The 23303-nt window shown below is 36.3% G+C and overlaps 1 protein-coding gene across 3 annotated transcripts; it reads left to right on the forward strand.

Annotated features, from left to right (window-relative positions):
• The first annotated feature begins 267 nt into the window (after window positions 1-267).
• Window positions 268-21711, forward strand: LOC106056719 (uncharacterized). Of its 3 annotated transcripts, XM_056004364.1 has the most exons (5): window positions 268-487; window positions 2816-3094; window positions 13385-13938; window positions 16046-16211; window positions 17283-21711. In XM_056004364.1, exons 3-5 carry the CDS (start codon window positions 13418-13420, stop codon window positions 17664-17666), a joined length of 1071 nt encoding a protein of 356 aa, XP_055860339.1. In that variant the 5' UTR covers window positions 268-487; window positions 2816-3094; window positions 13385-13417; the 3' UTR covers window positions 17667-21711. The 3 variants fall into 3 exon arrangements, with proteins under 3 accessions (XP_055860339.1, XP_055860338.1, XP_055860340.1); XM_056004363.1 differs by lacking the exon at window positions 2816-3094 and having other exon boundaries at window positions 269-487; XM_056004365.1 differs by lacking the exons at window positions 268-487; window positions 2816-3094 and adding an exon at window positions 12477-12500.
• The last annotated feature ends 1592 nt before the right edge of the window (window positions 21712-23303 follow it).

The raw sequence follows: 23303 nt of genomic DNA on the forward strand, positions 1-23303 counted from the left end.
TGTGTGTGTGTGTGTGCTTTTGTTGTTGTTTTGTTTAGCGCTGTGACAAATAACAATCAATGAAACCAGATCAAAAGAACAAAGCTTCTTCTACTCTTTCATAACGTCGTTCCATACTATGACAATTAAATCTGTCCGCCCTTCCCTTGTCGCCCCCAAGGAGCACACGCCCACTTCTTTACAAGTGTTAAGTGATCCAGGACACCTCACAAACAGATCTAAGTGCACAGTTCTACCTTTAAGAAAAAAAAACGTAGCAATTTTTCCCCTTCCGCTGTGTAGGCTTAGAGTTATGGTCCTTTGTGACAAGAACGGCAACTCCTTCATTGAAACGCAATGTAGACTCGTGTGGGCCAGAGGGACTTAGTTTGGAATGTTACTTCAGTTTACCGTGGTGTCTATTCGTGGTGGAACAGATAATGTGATAGAATGTTGATATGTGTGATGTTCTACGTAGAACCAGATCTTACATAGCTACAACATTCAGGTAAGCATTGAAGACTAGAAAACATGAATCTAAAATGATCTTCTTTACACAAGCTGAAATGGTTAGGATCTAGTATTACCTGGTGACTCATTTTAAATAGCAGTGAAAGTATAAATATGAAATACTTCATTCAGTTTTTAGTTTTAAAAATGACCATAAACATTATTCTCAATAGACGAATAAAGGTAATCTCTTACTTTAGCGTCGGTCCTTTGCAAAATCAAAACTTATTCTGTTCGCATATATTTAAGACTTGTATTTCGTTGTCTATTCAATTGTTTAACAAATCTATTCATACCCATAGCGCCTACTTTAAAAGCAACAAAAACTATGTAATAATAATATTACATCAAATGGACTCTATGCCGTAAGCAAACAGTAAGCATAGCAGTTTAAAAACGTAATTTAACTATTTAGAATGCACAGTGGCATAGCTGGGGGGGGGGGGGGGGGGATGGGAGAAGAATCTGAAAATCCCCAACGGGACCCCACTTAAGGGTGCCTCTAAATGAGTGTTAGGATTTATTTTTACACAAAATATTAAGCCATTATCTCATGTCATGATGTCAAAATGTAGGGGCCCCAAAGCGGTGGCGAATTCCTAGCTACGCCACTGTGTTATACTTATTCCGATCTACTTCAGAATGTGTGTGAATCAGTTTACTATAGGAGGTAAACTAAACAAATCACATTCTTGGTACATTACGGAAATCTCTTCGCTAAGAGAATGAATCAAATCATGTTTGTTTATTTCTGTACTTGACTATTGGTTCTCTGTGCACCATTATTGGTTTGACTCTGGGGCCCGAAGTCTCGCCATTAAATTCCAATAGCGTCAAGTTATCATGTCCAATGTAATCTGTTGCTATGACAGTTGCATGGGATGCTGGGACTCTATTTTTAGATGTTGTAACCGTGTTGTTTTTCAATTAACAGTTGAACGATCGTATGTGCATCAATAAACATGTTTTATTTATTTCAGCGGGAGGGACTTGGGGGAGTGATATCTTTTGAACGTTTTATTTTTTTTTTAATTTTTTGTTGCTGTTTAGACTTCTACTGTTTACGTACGCCCAGTACACGGTAATTACTTTCTTATAATTTTGTTTCGCGATATTAAACAGGTGTCACATTAACATTTTGAAACGTAATATGAAAAGTTAATAATTAATTAAAGGAACAAAACTAAATTGAATATGAAATGTAGGATACTGTAGTTCTTCTTTGTTTTGTCCTACCTGTTTGTTTGTTCTACTTGTTTGTTTGTTCTACCTGTTTGTTTGTTCTACCTGTTTGTTTGTTCTACTTGTTTGTTTGTTTGTTTGTTCTACCTGTTTGTTTGTTCTACTTGTTTGTTTGTTTGTTTGTTCTACCTCTTTGTTTGTTCTACTTGTTTGTTTGTTTGTTCTACCTGTTTGTTTGTTCTACCTGTTTGTTTGTTCTACTTGTTTGTTTGTTCTACCTGTTTGTTTGTTCTACTTGTTTGTTTGTTTGTTTGTTCTACCTGTTTGTTTGTTCTACTTGTTTGTTTGTTTGTTTGTTCTACCTGTTTGTTTGTTCTACTTGTTTGTTTGTTTGTTTGTTTGTTCTACCTGTTTGTTTGTTCTACTTGTTTGTTTGTTTGTTTGTTCTACTTGTTTGTTTGTTTGTTTGTTCTACTTTTTTTTTTGGTGAAGCTTTATATTCTGCTTCAAGGTGCCCTTTGTCTCATTGTATTACACTCACTGACACCAATTTTATCGTAGAAAACAGACCGGGACCTATAATGGTTAACAGCCAAAGATAAATAGAGGCAGCTCTTGTTTGTGTCCTGATTGAAGTCTAGATAATATTAGATATTAGACATGGTGAAAAAAAAATGAAAGTAAGCGGATATCCGGTAGACACACCTTCACGATTAAAAATTAATTAGAGTGCATGCCGTCTGCTGGCTTTAGAAACAAAACATTTGTCTTATGAATTCTTGACAGTCAGTAGAGGTGAACCAGAAATAGTTTATGAAATCATTAATCCTTGGGTCAGTTTTCGAAGCCGTACACCTCACGTGATGAATGCCAAACATATTCTCTTGACCATAAACTATATGTCCCTATATGCATGTTGGCTTCGTTTAATAGAGCTTCTTTTCGAATATATATTTTTCATGTTAGACTTTTGGTTGTATACTTTGTGCATAATATGTATTGATGTTGATGTGGCCAAGTCTAATTGTTGTGAATATGTTAATTAGAAAGTATGTAACAATACAAACTATATTTCTATTTTTAAAAGTTCTTCTGTGTCCACATATTGGTAATAATTAGCCTAATCTCCAATTCTTTTTCTCAGCGGCGGGAAGACAGGCCTACATTCAAACCTCTCTAGTTAGGGAAGCGCTGAGGATTCTAACCAGAGACCTTCGGTTTATCAAACAAAATCTCTACCGCTTAACCACATTGTTCTACCTCAGTATTCTGATTACCCTTTTAAATAAACAACAACAATATCGAAAAATACCAATAAACAAATCAATGATCTCAAAAAATGTTTTATCAATATATGTTTTCTGATCAAGATCTGAAACCAAAACAATCTCTTTGTGGCTACAACACTGGATATATAACAACAGTAAGTATACAACAACAGTGATGATACTATTTTGTAATTTCTGTAACGAGCTTATATAGCATCTGTCAGTAAGAAATTGACGCAATTCGACTTAGCTACTCAAGCTTCTATAATAAATAAGGTAGCATGTGGCCTATTACAAAACACGCGCAAACAAAGGGTCAGTGAAATTCTGGAATCGATCGCCTCGCTATCGTATATCGATCTAACACAGTTAAACAGCTTCGCAGCCTGGGTCTAATCGTTTGTTATAGAAAAACTTCTATGCTTTTTTTCTTTTAATTTTTTTTTATTTCTGTCCTGTAACTTGGGACATGTTTACTGAAAATGTATTATATTTGAGTTGAGCGATTTAACTTCAAACAACTCGCTTGTCAAAAGTTTACAATGTAGGTTACGTGTAAAGATACGATCTTGAGCAGTCGTGTATTTCAGATGCTGACCTATATTATAATTTGTCAGAAGTTACACGAAGCGTGGCGATGCCTGGTTTGTCAGTACGTGAGTGGCTAAAGGAGCATAAGAGACATATGCGTACTACACAAGTGTGTCACTGTGTCTCTAGTGTGTAGGTGTGTTAGGCGAACGAAAGACACATACCAGACTTCAACCTTGGGGGCAACATTTTTTGCTTGACGAGATCAGCGTTTTAATCTCAGCAGGACTCGTCTTTTTGTTTTTTTATTTCAAGATCTAAGTCAAGTCTATCACAATGATCGAACAATAAGTTAGTGCCTTACAGGTTTTTGCAAACTCGTGTGCGTGGTCGAGAGGCTAAGTACGCTTGAACTTGGCTTGGCTACCTATGAAGGGTTGAGGTTCGACACCCGACTCGATCAGAGTTGTGTTTACAGAGCACCAAGGGGCTGCATGGTAAGCCTTCTCCCAGATACCTCCTTCCCTTCCCGCGAGATTGAGCGCTATATAACAGCTATACATTATTTTATGTTTATTTCCTTTTCAGATAGAGTTGTTTATTTTTACCTTTTGCGTTGTTAAATATTTGGACATTGCTAGAGAATTTAAAAAAAAATGGCTTTCATTGATTGGTTCTTTTGATCTAGTCCTGATCTTCGGATCTTTATCCCTTGAGTGTATATTCATGAGACTGTTTGCTATTCATTTTGATGACGTCTTTCCTTACGATTTAGTTGGAACTGTGTAATGACAACGTCGCTGGTCACGCTAATATTACAAGCAGAATTTTAAAAATACTTTTAAAAAAAAAACAAAGTTTAAAAAAGATAAAGAAATTATTAATTAATACCATTTCTCTCAACACTTCAAGATTCATTTCCCTTTTTTCTATATAAAACAAACTTGATTTTGTTTCTTCTTAAACAATTGGTAAATTTGTTGATTGTTTAGTGTGTTGTCAATTATAATCATTATCATCTTTCCTTTGCGTTCCTCGTGGAACATAGGGCCTTGGTACAAGCACGCCACTCTCCGCGGTCTCTTGTTCATTTTGTAATGGCTTTATCTTCTTCTTGTCTTGTTACTGGCAATGAATTCTTCATCTTTGTTCTCCTGTTTCGTGCAGGAGGGTTTAGATCAGTAATCCTATATCAGAGATGAACCGCGCGGTGGTTTCCAGATCAGGCAGTTCTCCGAATAGTTTCTCTTCTATAGGAGGGTTTTGGGGCCAGAGTCTTGTTCGGGTCTCTTGTTATAGTATGCAGCTTTAAAGGACATGGTCAGTATTCTCTGGTGATTCTCAAGGGCAAGTTTCGCTAGTTCCGACTTTTAGCTTCCGGAACATATGATGATTGACAATTAATAAGTATGCAAAGTTTCAGCTGAATCCGATAATGGGAAGTGGGAGAAGTCACGTGTTCTAGAATTCTAACAATCTGAATTCTGTTGTTTTTTTTTCACTTTATTTTCCAAAAGATACATTGCAAAAAAAAAAAAAAGAATTTTATGGTATCACAACAACAAATGAAAAAACTTTGTTCAGAAATTGTTCATAGTTCTTGCCTTCATTTGCTTGTCCTTTTTCCTGCCCTAGACGCTTGAAAATCCGCATACCACCCACACGGGCTTACATCTCACACGAAATGCCTGATCTCCCAAGTTTTGAAGGTCAATGTCTTTATTTTCTAGTAAAGTCCAACAGTTCCTGGACACATACACACACAGAAGTTTTTATGGATGGTGTGTTGTCAGTACTCAGTCATTCTGAAACTGTGGGGGAGGCTTGTGTATACAGGCTCTGTTATCTTGTAGTCGCAGATATAGGAGCATTAGCGAGTGATCAAAAAGATATCAATTTTTCATGTTCATTACAAGGTCGAAGATCCAAAATTATTCCTAGTTAATGATTTTGTTGGATCGTTGACCAGCTGACAGCCTGAAGTCCTAGTGATCTGATGTTTTTATGTCCAACACTTAAAGCTGGGCTAATCAATATTGGTCCTGGACATCACGTTGCGGAACTCCACAATTGGACAGACCGGTACGATTTCCTGATGTTAACTTATCGTCAACCCGGAACTAAGACCAAATAGCATTACTGTGATCTCATAAGATTGATTATTCTTTACAAATTGTTTGGTCTGGCGATAATTTTTCCCCAATGAAGTCCCGGGACAACTAATCTCCACCAGTTGACACGAGAGGACCTGGAGTTCTGTTAGAATCACCACAGACTGAAAAGATAAAAAATTGTATATGTGAGCAATTTGTAGATATTATTTTGTTCCAAATAGTCCCCAGTACAAAAAAGGCTCCATGAGCCACTCCAACCTTCTTTGCTATGTAACACCTCCAATGGGTCAAACCCTTACTTTACAAAATTACAATAATAATATTAAAATTAGAAATTAATAGCAGAGATATACTACATAACTATTGCGACCATCAAAGACCAAAAGATTAGCATATCAGCAAACAAAGGCTAACTAACCAAGAGTATAGGTAAATTCACACCAATATTTACACCCACTTACCAAAACTTGATATATACACAACATTTTTTTTTTTTTTTTTGCGCTATTCAGTTTTAGCTTTATCATCATAGGAATCCTTGGGCTTTATGCCTCTTTTATTGTTGGGATTATAAAAATACGGTAAAGATAAAAGAAATATAATTAGAAAGCCATATGACAACTTTTATTAAGGTTTAAAATAGGTTTACACTTCTTATTTTATTTAAAATATTATAGGCTCAGTTTACTAATTTCTTACCGCATGGCCTAAATTGTGCCGATGTGCCTTAAAATAAAAAAACAAATTTCTCTTTCCTTACAAAAGTTTTTGACAAATCTTATATCAACTCACTCTGTCTGTCTGTATTTCCGTATGGTAAAAAGTTTGAACATGTTTTTTTCTCCCATTTCCCATACTAACATCAAGTTAAAACTTTTCACATTTATCCATTGAATCTGACAAGACATGAATTAATATATATTCCATAAACGATTAGTTAATTGCTAGTGACTCATTATTATGTTTAATTTTTAAAAAAGGAGAATATATGCTACTTAATGAGAGATGTGTAAATGTACTTAGATTTTCTCCATAGTCGATAACAATACACGAATCAATCCAAAAACTAACCAGTTAGTTAATTACTAATTAATTTATTTTGTTTATATAACAGAAAGGGATCTAAACCCTGTAATTTTCAGATAAATTGCAGTGATTAGCGGTTATTTCCCCTTGGATAAGCTTTGCTTTAAAAAAAAAATTTTTTTTCTATTGCGGTCATTTCCCCTTAGATAAGCTTTGGTTTTAAAAAGTATTTTTTTTTCTCTTTCTCTACAGCTTGTTTCTTCACATCGTGCAGTCGTGAATAGTTGAGAGAAGAAATAGATCTAGGAGAGGGGTCAGGGGTCACACTTTATCCATGACGTCATTCGTTGTAAAAAAAATAAATTCTTTTAAAGCTCTTTTTAGTGGCATGTGGGGCAACGTGTTGGTGTGTGTGTTTGGTGGATGTGCGTGTGTGTTTGTGTGCTTGTGTGTTGTAAACTAAAACAAACACTGAAAACCAGTTAGCCCAGTAAGTACTAGAGTGTAGACACTAAAGTATGTTCGTCGCGGACCTTGATAGATCTCAAGTAAACTCGTCTGTCGGTCCTTGATAAAATCTTCCTTTTGGCACGTTTGTAAGTTTTCGGGAAGTGTGCGTGTGTGTGTGCGTGTGTGTGTTTGTGCACGTATAAGAAATGAGGAAAGAGGATAATGACGTCACAGATCATTATTATGGGCATGGAGTTCATAGGCTAATGGCTGTACCTACTGCGGACACATTCTCATTTCGTCGTAGGGTCGCTGTAATAGTACATAGGGGTGCTGTGACATTTTGTAGCGGTGCTGTGACGATTCACGAAATCAAATTCCTCCACTCGTTCGTTCGTGATCAAAGATATCAAAAGATAGACCGGTTCATTATTGCCCACCCAGCATTTCTTAAGACGACCCTTTCTTCGTGCTCCCTCCACTGGACCTCAAAGAAGGACTTTTGAAAGTGGGTCCTGCTGTCTTGGCTTTCGTCTTTTCACAGTATTTGGAGTTTTTTATTTTATTTTTACGAACTTTAATAAATACAAACTCATTACAAGTGGCTGAAAACTTTACTGTCAGTGACAGTGTGAGACTGGAGATGTACATATGAAGTGATATAGGTGTGAGGTCTCAGCGTGGTCATTATTTAGGTAGTTGACTTACTGTGGAAGGCGAGGGCTGAGTGGAAAAAGCGCTTGGCTTCCGACCATGGGGTCCTGGTGAAGACTGGGATTTTAAATTTGGGGATTTTTAGGCGCCTCTGAGTCCACTCAGCTCTAATGGGTACCTGACATTATTTGAGTAAAAGGCGGTTGGTCGTTTTGCTGGCCACATGACATCCTCATTAACAGTAGGCCACAGAAACAGATCTGCCCTATAGACCACTAGGTCTGAAAGGGGAAATATTTTTTTTTTAATTTTGACTTACTGTGATTCTTGCACTCCTATACGATCACTACAAGTGAATTTACCTAAAATTGTTAGCCCTTTTCCTTTTTAAAGTAAATATAACTGACATTTTATAAACAAGAACAAGTTTGTTAGCTAAATAGTTATTTTTCTTTAAAAGTAGGATTAACCTATACACATTAATAATATTGTAAAAATAAATGTGCTGGATTTAGCGCGTATGCAAAAATATTTTAAAAAACATAGCTTAACGTGAATTTGAAATGTTCCATCCATCCATCCCAGTGGCACTACATCTCGTGGAGGGCTATGGACTCAGCAAATCATTCTATTCAGATACATCCATCCCATTGACATTACATCTCGTGGAGAGCTATGGACTCAGCAAATCATTCTATTCAGATACATCCATCCCATTGACACTACATCTCGTGGAGAGCTATGGTCTCAACACATCATTCTATTCAGATCCATCCATCCCAGTGGCACTACATCTCGTGGAGGGCTATGGTCTCAGCACATCATTCTATTCAGATACATCCATCCCATTGACATTACATCTCGTGGAGGGCTATGGTCTCAGCAGGTCTCAACACATCATTCTATTCAGATACATCCATCCCAGTGGCACTACATCTCGTGGAGGGCTATGGTCTCAGCAGGTCTCAACACATCATTCTATTCAGATACATCCATCCCAGTGGCACTACATCTCGTGGAGGACTATGGTCTCAGCAGGTCTCAACACATCATTCTATTCAGATACATCCATCCCAGTGGCACTACATCTCGTGGAGGGCTATGGTCTCAGCAGGTCTCAGCACATCATTCTATTCAGATACATCCATCCCAGTGGCACTACATCTCGTGGAGAGCTATGGTCTCAGCAAATCATTCTATTCAGATACATCCATCCCATTGACACTACATCTCGTGGAGAGCTATGGTCTCAACACATCATTCTATTCAGATCCATCCATCCCAGTGGCACTACATCTCGTGGAGGGCTATGGTCTCAGCACATCATTCTATTCAGATACATCCATCCCATTGACATTACATCTCGTGGAGGGCTATGGTCTCAGCAGGTCTCAACACATCATTCTATTCAGATACATCCATCCCAGTGGCACTACATCTCGTGGAGGGCTATGGTCTCAGCAGGTCTCAGCACATCATTCTATTCAGATACATCCATCCCAGTGGCACTACATCTCGTGGAGAGCTATGGTCTCAGCACATCATTCTATTCAGATCTTTCTTCAGCTTTTCGTCTCCATGCCCGAACTCCAATTGTACATCTGTATCAATGTCGTCAATCCATCGTATTCGTGGTCTACCTTTGGCTCGCCTGCCTTTTGTTGTTTGTTTGTTGTTTGTCTGTTTGTTTGCTTGCCGGTATACAATGTTTGCTCCTCTGCTCTCTGACGTTCTTTCAAGGTGACCTGTTTCTTTTTTAAATTTCCGTCACATTTGGTAGATCTTCATACAAATGGTATATCTCATGGTTAGTGTGTGACCTAAGCGGTTTGGAAAACGATGTTTGAAATTTCTGTGTAGGTTGAGCAGCTGAATTAGTCAGTTGTAGATTTCATTTTCTTAAGCGATAGTACTGGGAACTGATAACAGAAATTGAATTGCACTGTCCCTTCTGAATAATGTACATGTTTCCTTCATATACAAAGTTTTAACAAATCACTTACTTAGGTATTTAGTGATACCAAGATGAGCTTTAAATAGATTTCTTTGATTACGAACGTAAACATGTCGAACTCTCGCTTTAATCGTGAGGTCAAGAAATAAACTTGAACTTAAAAAAAAAAGGAAGCATTAGTCATGCGACATTCCTGTATTTTAAATAGCAGCACGTGTTGAATCTGAGACTATTCCTGTGTTCCTTTTGAAAAGATGACAGTGATGACGTAGTAAGGCTTTGAGATTATTTCGAAAAGTTTGTTTTTGTTTTGCTATTATAGATGATAGAGCAGCATTCTCTACAAGGTCTATTTAGTAGACTTTTTTTTTCTTCCTTGCTATTTTTTCCACGTTTTTAAACTTTTTAGCAGTATTTATTCTTTTTTTTTATTTAAACAAACTTTATTTAGTCAATACCAAAAGTATTCGAGCAGACGTATGACTAATGGACCTCATTCACCAATCGTAAATAAACAACATTTAGCCCCGTGATTCTTTATCTCTTCTATACAAATTACGATCTAATTTTAATACACAATAACTATCACGTGACCTTTTTTTTTTTCGTTGTTTTGTCAATATTATCACCTGACTAAATGTTGTTTGTTTACGATTGGTGAATGAGGTCCATTCTGATCTGGACTAAAACATGACCATGAGCACAAAACATCGTTAAGGTCACGTTTTCCTGAAGTGGGATACCTTTAACCCACCAATGCATATTGTGTCTTTTTCTATTCCCTGATCTAGTCTCTCTCTCTCAAGTCCAATGTCTTGGAAAACTGAGGCAACTCTAAACATCAACCATCTCTTTCCAATCCGTTTCTTTTCCTAACAGTGTAAAACATCTTGTGTAGTGAATGAGTAGTGCGTGTTTGTAACATTGATTGTCTTCCTTTTATTGTTTCCTATTTTCCACCTACGGTAAAAAAAAATATGTTCCACTTCTAAAAATGTTCTAAGGATATTATGACAGGGTAGGACTTTTTTTTTTTTTCTTTCCACTACGCCCAAAAGGCCCAATAGACATTTTTTCATTCTATCGTGAGCTTTTTAATTTCCTGATAAGGTTTCTGTTGGTGATATTTAAAGATACACACATTTTTTTCTTTACCCATAGACATAAATAAATATAGACTGGCCGAAGGAAGTAACTTCATGTAACTTGAAAACATGTATATCTTTTGTATTCGGATTTCCGAATTATGAAAAATTGCATGATCTTTATTCTTAGAGATTAAACAAAACTACACCTAAATAGATATGAATACTTAACTTTTATACTGCTCATAATTGCTGTATAATAAAGTACACAAAATTGCAAGTCACAAATTTTCGTTTCATAAAACTCTTTAATCGGCCAGTCTATATTTATTTATGTCTATGTTTTTACCCCTTTAGAGTTACGTTTCTTTTATGTTGTAACTATTTAACCCATTAAATAATCTAGAGGTTGAAAGTGAATTATGTCTAATTGGTTAAAGTAGATCTAGATGTGAGTATAGCCTACAGACTGTAGATGTGTACATATTGATAGCAATGTTGTTGATTATAATAAGAAAAGCATAAAATCGTTACAAATTCAATACTTTCAATGTCTTTGTTCATACTACATACAATGTGTTGAACCATTTAGTAAGGCCCAATGAAGAAGACTTATTTATAAATCACCTCCTTGGTCAGATGAGTACGGTGTGGTTTTGACAACTTCACATGTAAGGAAAAAATACATTCTAAGTCTGAGAAGGAAAAGGAAAGTGACTCATTAGATGGACATCGAAATAGCCAAAACTTAGGAAGACTAAGGTGATGAATTCCTTGCTGACTTACTTGATGATTCACTTATGTTGAAGCAATCAACAGTAATTTCTTTGGGGCGGGGGGCATTTATGTTTTTTTTTTTGAGCCAGAATGGCGGCATGAATCTAAAGACATTCCGTCCTCATGGGGTTTTACTGTTTTCAATGCTTGGAGAATAAGTTTTAGTATTGAGTGTTTTACATTTGTCTCTCTTCCTTCCTCTCTGTGTCTCCCCTTATTCCTCCCCTCTCTCCTTTCCTCCATACCCTCCTTCCCTATTATTCCTTTATTCTCTCTTTTATCCCTCTTTCTTTTCTTTCTCTCTCTTATCTCTCTCTCTCTCTCTTACTTCTCTCTCTCTCTCTTTTCTCTCTCTCTCTCTTTTCTCTCTCTCATCTCTCTCTTACTTCTCTCTCTCTTTTCTCTCTCTCTCATCTCTCTCTTTCTTCTCTCTCTCTCTTTTCTCTCTCTCTCATCTCTCTCTTTCTTCTCTCTCTCTCTTTTCTCTCTCTCTCTTATATCTTTCTCTCTCTCTCTCTCTTTTATCTCTTTCTCTCTCTCTCTTCGAGTATTCCTTTCTCTTTGTTTGTTTATATTTGTTTGACTCACATCTGAGCTAAGGTTGTGTTCTAGGCAGGGGAGGGTAATTAAATGGATCTTTTTTTGTTTTTTTGCTTTAAAAAGTGGTGTCCCACAGTAAATCCTAGCCGCAGTTATCTTCCTTGTCTTTTGCAAATAAAGCGGCTGGACGTCAGAGGGGACAGAGAGCAGCAACTAATACATTCCTGGCCGTGTGTTGACACGCTTTGGGCTGTTATGTGACAGTTACTGTCTTGGTGTGTGTGTGTGTGTGTGTGTGTATACTTTACTTAGATACTGCATAAGTAGACAGAAGACTGGATTCTTTTTAGTTAGTGTACACAGACTATGGAATATAACAAAGTTTTTTATTTCTTTTTGGAAACCATATATTTAAAACAAATTATTTGAAGTTTGTAAAAAAAGTTTTAGTTGAAATTCTTACCAAAAAAAAAAAGCTTTAAGTATGAAATATGGCAATATTTCTTTTAATATTAACAAGATCTATACTCCATGTTTTTTTTAACCTTTAGAACATATTTAATTCAAGATATTCCTAAATAGTTTCCGATTACAAATTTATTTTTAAAACAACATGCATTTGTTAACATATATTCCAAGCAGAAGTAGAAGTTAGTTTGTTACACATGAAGACATCAACCGTAATGAATAAAATATTGATAAAAAAAAGTCGCTAACTTGTAATTAACAAGAGAACGTGACAATTGTTCATTAATGGTTATTTTATTAACCCGTTCATTTTTTAGTTAATAGTTTATATCTATCTTCACATTATATAATTGTGATGTATTAATACATACATTATACGATTATATAATTTTTGATTTATTATCACACTTTATAAGTCTAAATCAAAACCTTATTTCTTTTGCTAGGACAAATTCTTACAAGTGCTTTTTATTTCTCTCTAATGACATTAGTGCCTCGATCGGCTTGTTATTCTTTTATTGTTTTCTTTGCAAAAGACATTCTCTGGAGAAATCTTTTTGTGAAGTATATAAGCCTATACTCACTCTTGTATTATAAAATACCTGAACAATTAATGTATTCTAATGGTTTAACAATTAATGTATTTTAATGGTTTAACAATTAATGTATTCTAATGGTTTAACAATTAATGTATTCTAATTGTTTAACAATTAATGTATTCTAATGGTTTAACAATTAATGTATTCTAATGGTTTAACAATTAATGTATTCTAATGGTTTAACAATTAATGTATTCTAATGGTTTAACAATTAATGTATTCTAATGTACTATTTTTCCGTCTTCAGGTAATAGTTATTTGCAGTTTACGGGAGTAAATCATGGCGTCGCTTGCAGAAGACCCTGCAACGATTCCTGTATACCAGACTTCCACAGAGGAGGCTATAGAGAGCGCCTTACAGGACGACCGCAGCCTCGACGACATCGCCAAAAGACTAGACACTGATGTCGTCATCGACGCCGACCGATCCATCGAGGTGGATCCCTCCGACAGTATACCCAGAGACTCCGACACTGCTTCCAACGCAAGCAGTTCACGGGATGCAGAGGATATATTCGAGGACGATTACAGTCCGAAATCGAGTCCGATTTCACGTAAGCGATTACCAAACGGGAAGGATTTGAATGGTTCTCTAAAGTCAGACCAACAGAACACTAGTTCTTTTAACGGGAACATTTCAGGGAATTCCCGAAAAAGTTCGGCAGGCACGATCTCTTTGGGAGCTAAATCCACAGCAGAAACAGCTAGTCTTACCAGTAAAAAATCTGTCAGGAAAAACCCTTTACAGCTGCTGAAAAAACTGACAAAGTTCGACAAACCGAAACAGAAACATGCATATAGGTAAGTGACGTTTAATCAATTTCAATTGTATTATTTAGACTGGGTATTATCATGTTCCATATGCACACACACAAAAATTGAATGTTTTATTGATAGTAGGCCTATGCTTAAAAAAATATTTTAAGGCAGATAACATCAAAACTGATTTGTTTGTTTGTTTTACATGTTTTGGATGGTCCTTCAGAATTAAAGATTATTATATCCCAGCCTAAACCTCGTGCAGGGGAAGGGGGTGGCGGCCGCCAGTGTTTGAACCCTGGACCACGGATACGATCAGAGCACTTACCATGCAGCCATCTAAACTGAAACACTGTATAAAATGTGTAGACCCATGTTTACACAAACATCTGATCAAATCAGTTTCTTGTTTTAACTGATGGACAGTTTTCAACCTCCTGTATCAAATTCATTCAAGCGACGCGATCTTAGATCTACCTGTTAGTCTACGACATCTTCAACATGAGCTCTGAAGCTCCAAGCAAAAACGAAAATAAAAGTATGAAGATAAAATTATTTTTGAACTTAGTTTCGAGAAGGACCTAAGCCTTTTTAAAGATGGTGCCCTTTAAAAGCTTAGATATTAAATTCTCTGTCGGATACGGAGAGGGTTAAAATCAGACATTTCAAAGTGAAGTAATACTTTAACTTAAAATCCTTATTATAAACTCACTAGGACAATTTTTTTTTAGGTCTATTAAAAAAGTGGAACTCCTAAGCTTGTGTTGTAAAGTAAATTTCTCCTTTAAAACCTTGCGATCTATAGGGCAGATGATGGTCATCTGTTTCTTTGGCCAACAGTTGACGATCATGTGGCCAGCTCAACGATCAACCGCTTTAACTCTCCCCAACTAAATTAGAGTTTGGTAGTGTCAGGGGCGCCCAGGACACCGGGTTTGGAAGCCAATTGCTTAACCACTCAGCCACCGCGCAACTAAGCGTGTTTTGTCTATGCGTAAATCCTGCAATGAATGAGTCATCCATACAAAAACACATCCCGCAAGAGCTGCCTTTGCTTATATTCATGGAAATATGTTAAAGTAGAAATTTAGCTTAAGACAGGCTTCGTTATCAAAACGAGGCTAGTGTAGGTAAGCAAAATAAAGCATCTCCCTGTACAAACGTGTACAAATCTATCGCGTGTACTTGTAGTACAAATATATCGGGTGTACTTGTAGACAGAAACGAATGTACTGTTTGTTCAGTAAACGAATCCATTTCTTTCTGCTTTTAAACCGGTGGCCACACTTCTTCAGTTATCACCGAGGAATTCAATTCAATTCTGACTGTGTCTAAGTAAGTGGCTGAAGATGCATAGCTTCGAACGAGACGGTGACTTACAATGAAGTAAGGGAACAAACCCTAGTCATCAGATTTGTTTAAATTTCAAGTCAGATCAGAAATAGTTAGATCATTTTAAAAAAAACTTTCTATTTTTTTTTAGTACCTTTACAGCTTTTACGTGATTTTATACTTTTCTGGGTATAAAATGACTAACTTTTAAAACTACAATATATGTTTGAAAGATGTTTGAAAAGGAACAAAATATTTGCTATGAAATTTGTATTACATCCTGAAATTTGAAAGCAATCTTGTGTTTTTCCATTTATCGTTTGTGAATGTTTTCTTGTTACATTTAAAGCTATTATTATTTGGAATGTCCACTAAACACTGCATAACAACAAGCTGCTAACTGGAACTTCAATATTGCTAACTAAATTTGTTTAACATTGAGCCACAAACGAAAGAACTTAGAAAATTTAACCCTGGAGTTGACTGCTAAAAAATACAAATTATCTTAAGGAAACAAAATATTGCCTATCAACGTTAACTGTAGTATGTACACTGGAAACAACTGGACTCACAAAAACAGCTTTTTATTCCTATAGTTTTCCACCATAGATCCAACAATAAGTGTTTATATAACAGGAACATTATATTTAGCTCCATGTCAATGAGGCACTGCTTCGTATACTCTGAGCCGATTAGTACGTACAGTTTACAATGGTTTAATGTAAAACTAAATATTTGATTTTAACAATTCTGAAAGTTTTAGTGTTGTTGTTTTTTTGCTTAAATTTGAAGCCTATCTTGTGTTGCTGTTTTACAGATCTGAGTTTGCTGCAGTGGTCGTAGACAAGCTTCCTCAGGTGTTTGTAGCTAAATATTTAGGTCACAGACAGGTGGGCGGTGTGTGTGGTCTACATCACGTGAGGAAACCTGTTGACGAGATGGTGACAGCCATTAGGTCTAAGGTTGAGGAGGAGAAGTCCAAGGTAACGACAAACTCAGAGTTGGCATACAGTGTATAACAAAACAACTGTATTGCTAAGCCCGAGTTTTAAACCAAAATTTCTATATATTATATAGGTCTGTGGTCTGAGTGTGTGATTGAATCGATCAAAACATTCGCTCTTTTTTTTAATCAACTCACTCAGTCTGTCTGTCTGTCTGGTAAAAAGTTTGAACATTTTTTTTCTCCCAATCCCCATTCTCGGATCAAGTTTAAATTTTGCAAAATTATTTATTGTACCTGACAAGACATAAATCAATTTTACAAAATTAAAATTAGTTAATTAATTTTGGTTGATTATTTATTTCTTTATTTTTGATATTGAAATAAGGGGAATAAATGAAACTAAATGAGACATGTAGATGTATATATGGATTTAATCCCCTTACTACGTTTTGACACTTTTTTCTCCCACTCGGGTCAATTTGAGATTTTGCATAAATAGGCCTATTCATAGTCGATGAAGATACAAGAATGAATACAAATATTAACCAATCAGTTAATGAATTAATGCTATTTAATTAATTGTGTTTTATGTAGCCGAAAGGTAGCTAAACCCAGCATTTTCAAATAGACGCCAGTAATTAGCGTCTTTCTTTAGATAACCTTTTTTTTAATTAATCTTTTTTCTTTTGTTGTTATTATCATTATCACATATCGAATCAAAAATAAATATTTCACTAAAATGCTCTCGTCGTGTTACACATAAAACTCCTCTTGAATTCACCCTAAAATAAATAATGTTAAAATTTAGAGCAGTGTCACTGTATTTATCAACGATTCAATTATGTCTTTAAATGTAGCCTTATTAAAAGGCATGTACCAATGTTTAGATATATTACTTATACAAAAATCTAAATTACAAGCCAAAAAAAAAAAAAACTCAACAAGAAATGTCTAAACAATGAAAAGAAAATACTAAACATGTAGCCTACATGATAAAATGTGTTTAAAATAACTGACCATAGTACAGACGAGATAATTCTATTGGTCAACTAACAGATTTAAAGGTACATTATTTAAAATTGAATACTTTTTTAAATTTTATTTTCAGCTCGAACTTCCTCTGGTCTATGTCGTCATTGGCGCCAAGGGCATCGACGTCCGTGAGCACACGAGTAACACTGTCAAGGGCGTGGCGCCAATGGGTCTGATCCCCATCGACTTCATCTCCTATGGAGTGCAGGACATTAAGTACTGGAGAGTCTTCACTTGCATTGTGGTCAGGGAGCTGTCCTCGAGGTCAAGGGTGGCCACGTGTCACGCCTTCCTCTGCGATTCCGCTCACAGCTGCCGAAAGTTAGCGGTCTCCCTGGGCGCCGCGTTCAGCATATACGCCAAGCAACTCAGCGCAGACGGCAAGTCCCACAACTTCCAGGTCGAATTGCGCCCTCCGGATGAATTGGCCGATAAACTAAACACGGAATTCGAGGCTTAGAGCAAGTTACCTTCATACACGCACAAACTAATACGAGATTTTGAGGGACACCTTTTTGGTATATTCACAGAATAAATTCCGAATGCTAGACTTATAACCAGAATGATGGCTATATTCATACACGGAACATTCTGTTTTCATCATAAAGTCATGATGTATTCACACTATATCGGATTCTGTGAAGTCATTTTTCAGTTGCACGGTGCTACATGCTACATGCTTTCAATAGGACAACAAACAAACAACAACATTATTTTGTTGCGATTTATTTTTTGGAATGTTTCCAGGAAGTTATAAAGACACCAATTCATATAGTCCTATTTATTCTTAACGTAAATATATCATTTCCATATGTGTCAATGTTGTACATTATGAATGATTGTAAAGTGTGTCATGTTTTTTTCTGCAAAAACATTTACATAGAAATTTTGAGTATGCATGAGGTTAATTTTTTTATGTGTTAAGAAAGCCGGACTTACCGGCCGCTCAGGGCATCCACGTACTTAAATCTGGCACTGTTGCTGTGTACGACATTTTGATAAAACTCTGATGCTAAACTCTCGCGACTGTTTATCTTTTAATACATATGTGTAATGTTGGTGGAGTCTCTCGAAGTTTCGGAGTCTACCAAATGATTTTAATCTCCAGAAAAATAGATTTTAAAAAGTGAAATTTACAGAGACTCAACATTTTGGACCAGTGGCGTCACCAGGGGGGGGTGCGGTCCGCACCGGGTGACACCCGTTAGAAATGAAATACAAACTAGTTGCTTAATAATTGGTGGATATAAAGTCCGAAACTGGAATATCAAAAGACGTATGAAGAATAGTCATCAGGATTGGAAAATCGGAAAACAATGGCATCCGGCTACTAATACAACTTACAAGGAAGTCGTTGCTATGATTGATGTAAAGAAGAAAAACAATGAAAGGATATATTGCACAGAATGTTTCTATACAATCAGAACATTTGACATTGTGTGACGACATTAACGACGATTGTAATGGAGAACAAAGCTGGTGAGATCTACTTAATATCTTCAAATGTCTAAAAAGGAGTGAGCTTGAATATCTGATATGTGGAGCTCAGAAATATAAACAATGCAGCTTCGATGTATGGAGCCATAAAGGAGTACAGAAAATTATAAGAACTACAGAAAATTATAAGAACTAAATGAAAAGCTATTTAAAACATGTGTATAAAAGTTCCCTGTTCAGACCTTGTGGTCTATAGTGCTGATGATGTAAAGGTCATCTGTTTATGTGGACTACGGTTAACAAGGGTATTATGTGGTCAGCGCAACGACCAACCGCCTTTACTTTTCCCAAACTAATGTCAGGCACCCATTGGAGCTGGGTGGACTCATAGGCACCCAAAGATCCTGAAATTAAAAATCCCAGTCTTCAGCAGGATTTGAACCTGCCACCCAGAGTTTGGAAGCCAAGCGCTTTACCTCTCAACCACCGCTTCTCCAATAGATGTGTATAACATTCACTTAATCTATGTGGTCATTCTTTTTCAGAAAATGCTTCTTGCCTAAAATTTTAATGTAATTGAAATTTTTCAATCTTCTAAAATTATTGCCTTAAGCTCTATTGCCAGATGTCTTTTATTTTACCTTTCTTTGCTTTATTTTTTTGTGCGCGGAAGATGTACTAGAAGGTCAAAGATACATAAGAGTAGGCCTACCTTTAAACTATTGACAAAGTGGTGGCTAATGAAACTTTTTCTTTACCAAATGCATAACACAGTCGACCATGGGACAGACGACAGGGTAAATTTATTAAAAATGAAATCTTTCAAGAAATTACTTTTTGGTTATTGATACCGTTTTGAAGTTTGAAATCCAGAAAAAAAAACACACTGTAATTTACTTAAGGTTGCATTGTTGCAAAATTGAACTTTAGATAAATTGTAACAACTGAATTTCTAACTTTAATTGACATTTTATTGTTGTTTAACAATCTATTAATGTAGTTAATTATAAAGTCTGTGTGTATTATGGCGAAACAAACAAGAACACGAAATTTTTCTGTGTGTGAGTGGGGGGGGGGGGGAGCGGCGGGTGACACCCTGAGTGAACAACACCGGGTGACACCCACTCTAGTGACGCCACTGTTTTGGACTATTCTGGAAAGACGGCACTCGTCAAATTAATGAATCGGGGCACTGCCCTATATAAGTCACGTTCCATTCAATATCTCATATCGTTAGTATGTAGATTTAATTTAATATATTTATAGCTTTGAATATAAACTATTTTGAAATATGTCATATTTAATTAAACATGTGAGAAGTACTGTCTTATATTTTGGTAAATATTAGTAGAACTTATGGAAGTAAAGGATTGTTGAGAGGTGTTTGAGCACATAAGACATGTCATTGTTCCTTGTTCTTTCATCGTATGAGACATGTCATTGTTCCTTGTTCTTTCATCGTATGAGACATGTCATTGTTCCTTGTTCTTACATCGTATGAGACATGTCATTGTTCCTTGTTCTTTCATCGTATGAGACATGTCATTGTTCCTTGTTCTTACATCGTATGAGACATGTCATTGTTCCTTGTTCTTACATCGTATGAGACATGTCATTGTTCCTTGTTATTTCATCGCATAGTTGTTTTGTTATACATACAGATAAATTATTTCTTTCATGTTTTGAATTATGCTCTGTTAATGATAATAATAAAGCTTATCTTCGAGTCTAATGATTAATGCGGAATGCAGTGTTCCCCGTGGCTACGTAGCCCCAGCTGCGATCTACATACTTTGCCACATCCAGCACAGACATAACCATTTTCAGTGTGTGAGCGAGTCGTGATTTTGGATGATTTTATATTATTTATTATGTCATGTTTCGTTGTTTATGATTAATCCAATCCCTATTTTGTGGGCGTGTAGAGAATGTATGTTCTTGTTGAGAGCTTTCGTTTCGTCAGTGCCACTATCGTTTCAAGGAACAAAATTAATTGACCAGCGGTTCGTGGAGTGGAAGATGTGTTTGTTTAGAGCGCTATGGCCCAATGCAGTGCCGTATTTAGACTTGAAAAGACCCTAAGCTATTAGAGATATGGCGCCCTTTTTGGTGCCTTTCTAAGTCCAGATATTAATTTTGAGTGCTAAATATTTCTTTGGAGCCCTAAGCTACAGCTTTTGCTGCTTATGGGTAATTCCTGCCCTAAACCGACGCCTTCACTACTTCCACTAACACACGTTACAATGGAGTGCATGCAGGCTCCTTTCGAGACTACGTCATAGATAATCTAGTTTTCAGGCGACTGCAGGTCCTAAGGAGGACCCAAAGGAGGACAAGCCATTTAAAGGATGGTAAAGCTATACAAAAAGATGACAAAACCATACGAAGGGAGGACAAAAAAAGTATGTAAAAATTAACTTTTAAAACTTCTATGTTGCTGCTGAACACTTACATCGATGTCGCACTTTAACGCTTGCATGACAATACTTCATTGACGTGTTGGTGTGTTTAAACTTCAAGATTAGAAAGATTTCATTGGATTGATTCCATGTAGCTTTGCGGTACATAACATTCTGAAAAACGTCCATTTTCACATCTTACAGGCCAATGACTGCCAGACGAAGAACAGGATGATTTTGTCCTCCTTTAGCCGGACGCCTGGTAACGCGGATATGAGAATATGTAATTGTCCATGTTTATTTCTTTTCTATTGACACATAAAACAAACGTCCTTGACAATGCTAAAGCTGCACCGTTTTACAAACTCAAAGATAAAAGACTTCCTTGAAAATGTTTACTCAAGGTTACTTACAAATAACAAACATGGACCGATCGTCATTATTATGTTCTAGACCAAAACCTCCTGCAGGACAGAAAGGGTTAACGGTGGACAAGGTTTGAACTGTAGACTATCATGATGACACTCCAGTATGTGTGTGGGTGTGGGTGTGTGCATTCAGAAAACTTTCCCAATGCCTCGCAACGCTGTGTATTTATTTTTTATTTAAAGTGTTACGAAAAAAAAAATATTCCGTTAAATAAAATCATTGACTTATTTTTTTTAAAAATGGTCTTAGTGTGTGTGCTAGTAGGTATGATAAGTTAAATGCTATTTATGGGAGTCTTGAACACTCAGAGATACACAAAAAAATGTTTTCGTTCGAATGTTGCTTTGTTGCTAGGCAAACAACAACTACAACAACAAAGTGTTGTTAAAACTATGTCTTTCTTTACTACTTTTCTTTCAGATTTACACAACTTATCTCAACTCACTCTGTCTACCTGTCCGCCTGTCTGTTTGTCTGGTACAAATTTTATACGTGTTATTTCTCCCACACACAATTTTGGATCAAACTGAAATTTTGCAGTTATTTTTTTTTCTGACTAAACAAGAATCATTTTTTAAAAATAAACTAATTAGTTAATTAACTATTGGTAATTAATTATTTTGTTTGGCATCTCGAATAAGGAAAAGAAATTGTACTTGACTGATGTAGTGGTATAAGTTGAATTAGCCCCCTTTATTCTTCGTAGGTCGCCGCTTAAAAGTTTGAAGCTAACAATAGATACCTCGCTTTCTCCCTCTTTCTCTTCTCTCTCTCTCCCAAAACCCAATGTCTACCTTATCCCTCCCTTAAATCCAACATTCAGCCTAACCTCCAGGTCAACAGACCGAGTAGCTAGAAGACGAGCCCTTTACATGTCGTCAGACCGTCTGGTTAAATATGGACATGTTAATCTGTGACCCAACATCTTGCCATTTCACTCTCGTACCAGAATGAGAACATACTGCACAACGTGTTTGGCTGAGTCACTATCTGGGATTTTGTGATTCTCTTCTCTAGATCTCTTTCCTGTTTATTGTAACAAAAAAAATATTTTAAAAAATACTTTTCAAAAAACGCAACAAAGCTTATATTAAGAGTAAAAAGTTACACTTTTTGACCATGCCTCCACATGGCACATGATGTTAAGGTCATCTGTTTCTTTAGCCACGGTTAACGAGCAAGGCGTCCTGTAGCCAGCACAACGACAAGATGCCTTTTCTTTACCCAACTACACCCATTAGAGTTGGCTGGAATCAAGGGCGCCCTAAAAATCCCGAAATTCAAAAAGCCTAGTCTTCACCAAGATTCGAACCCAGGACCCCATGTTCGGAAGCCAAGTGTTTAAAAACTCAGCCACCGCTGAGTAATTGTATCAATTAGTTTGGATCAGTCATACTTTTAAACTTGTAATAGATCTAGACCAACAACAATAAACCTGTGCAATTAGAAATATTTTTTAACAATTGTGTCAGTTTAACACAATTTCATGCTTTTAGCTTTCTCAATACGCTATGATTCAATCACTTGTCTGGACCAGTTAGGAAGGGGGGGGGGAAGGGGTTATCTGCTTAAATGTTGCCGTGATCGCCTTTTAAATGCATTCGAACTCTAGGGCTCAAGCCTCCTTAAGCTAACACACTAACCACAGTGCCAGCGAAGTGTTTATGAAAACAGATGTTTTATAGTTACCTATTTTTAGTTTTAGTTCTTTAAGCCAGGACCTACTTATCTACACAAATAATAAAGTGGGCTTATTTCACTTATGCCGCCACATCTGTTAAGTATAAGTTTCTTCATTGTTTGATATCATGACCGATATTCGATGTGGAAGA

The sequence above is a fragment of the Biomphalaria glabrata genome, chromosome 11 (assembly GCF_947242115.1).
Source record: "Biomphalaria glabrata chromosome 11, xgBioGlab47.1, whole genome shotgun sequence".
Classification (NCBI taxonomy): Eukaryota; Metazoa; Mollusca; class Gastropoda; family Planorbidae; genus Biomphalaria; species Biomphalaria glabrata.

Bases quoted from the DNA above. Each gene is read 5' to 3' on its own strand.
- LOC106056719 (XM_056004364.1), top strand. From the start codon at position 13,418: ATGGCGTCGCTTGCAGAAGACCCTGCAACGATTCCTGTATACCAGACT. The intron at 13,939-16,045 runs GTAAGTGACGTT...GCTGTTTTACAG, and splicing joins AAACAGAAACATGCATATAG to ATCTGAGTTTGCTGCAGTGG. The intron at 16,212-17,282 runs GTAACGACAAAC...TTTTATTTTCAG, and splicing joins TTGAGGAGGAGAAGTCCAAG to CTCGAACTTCCTCTGGTCTA.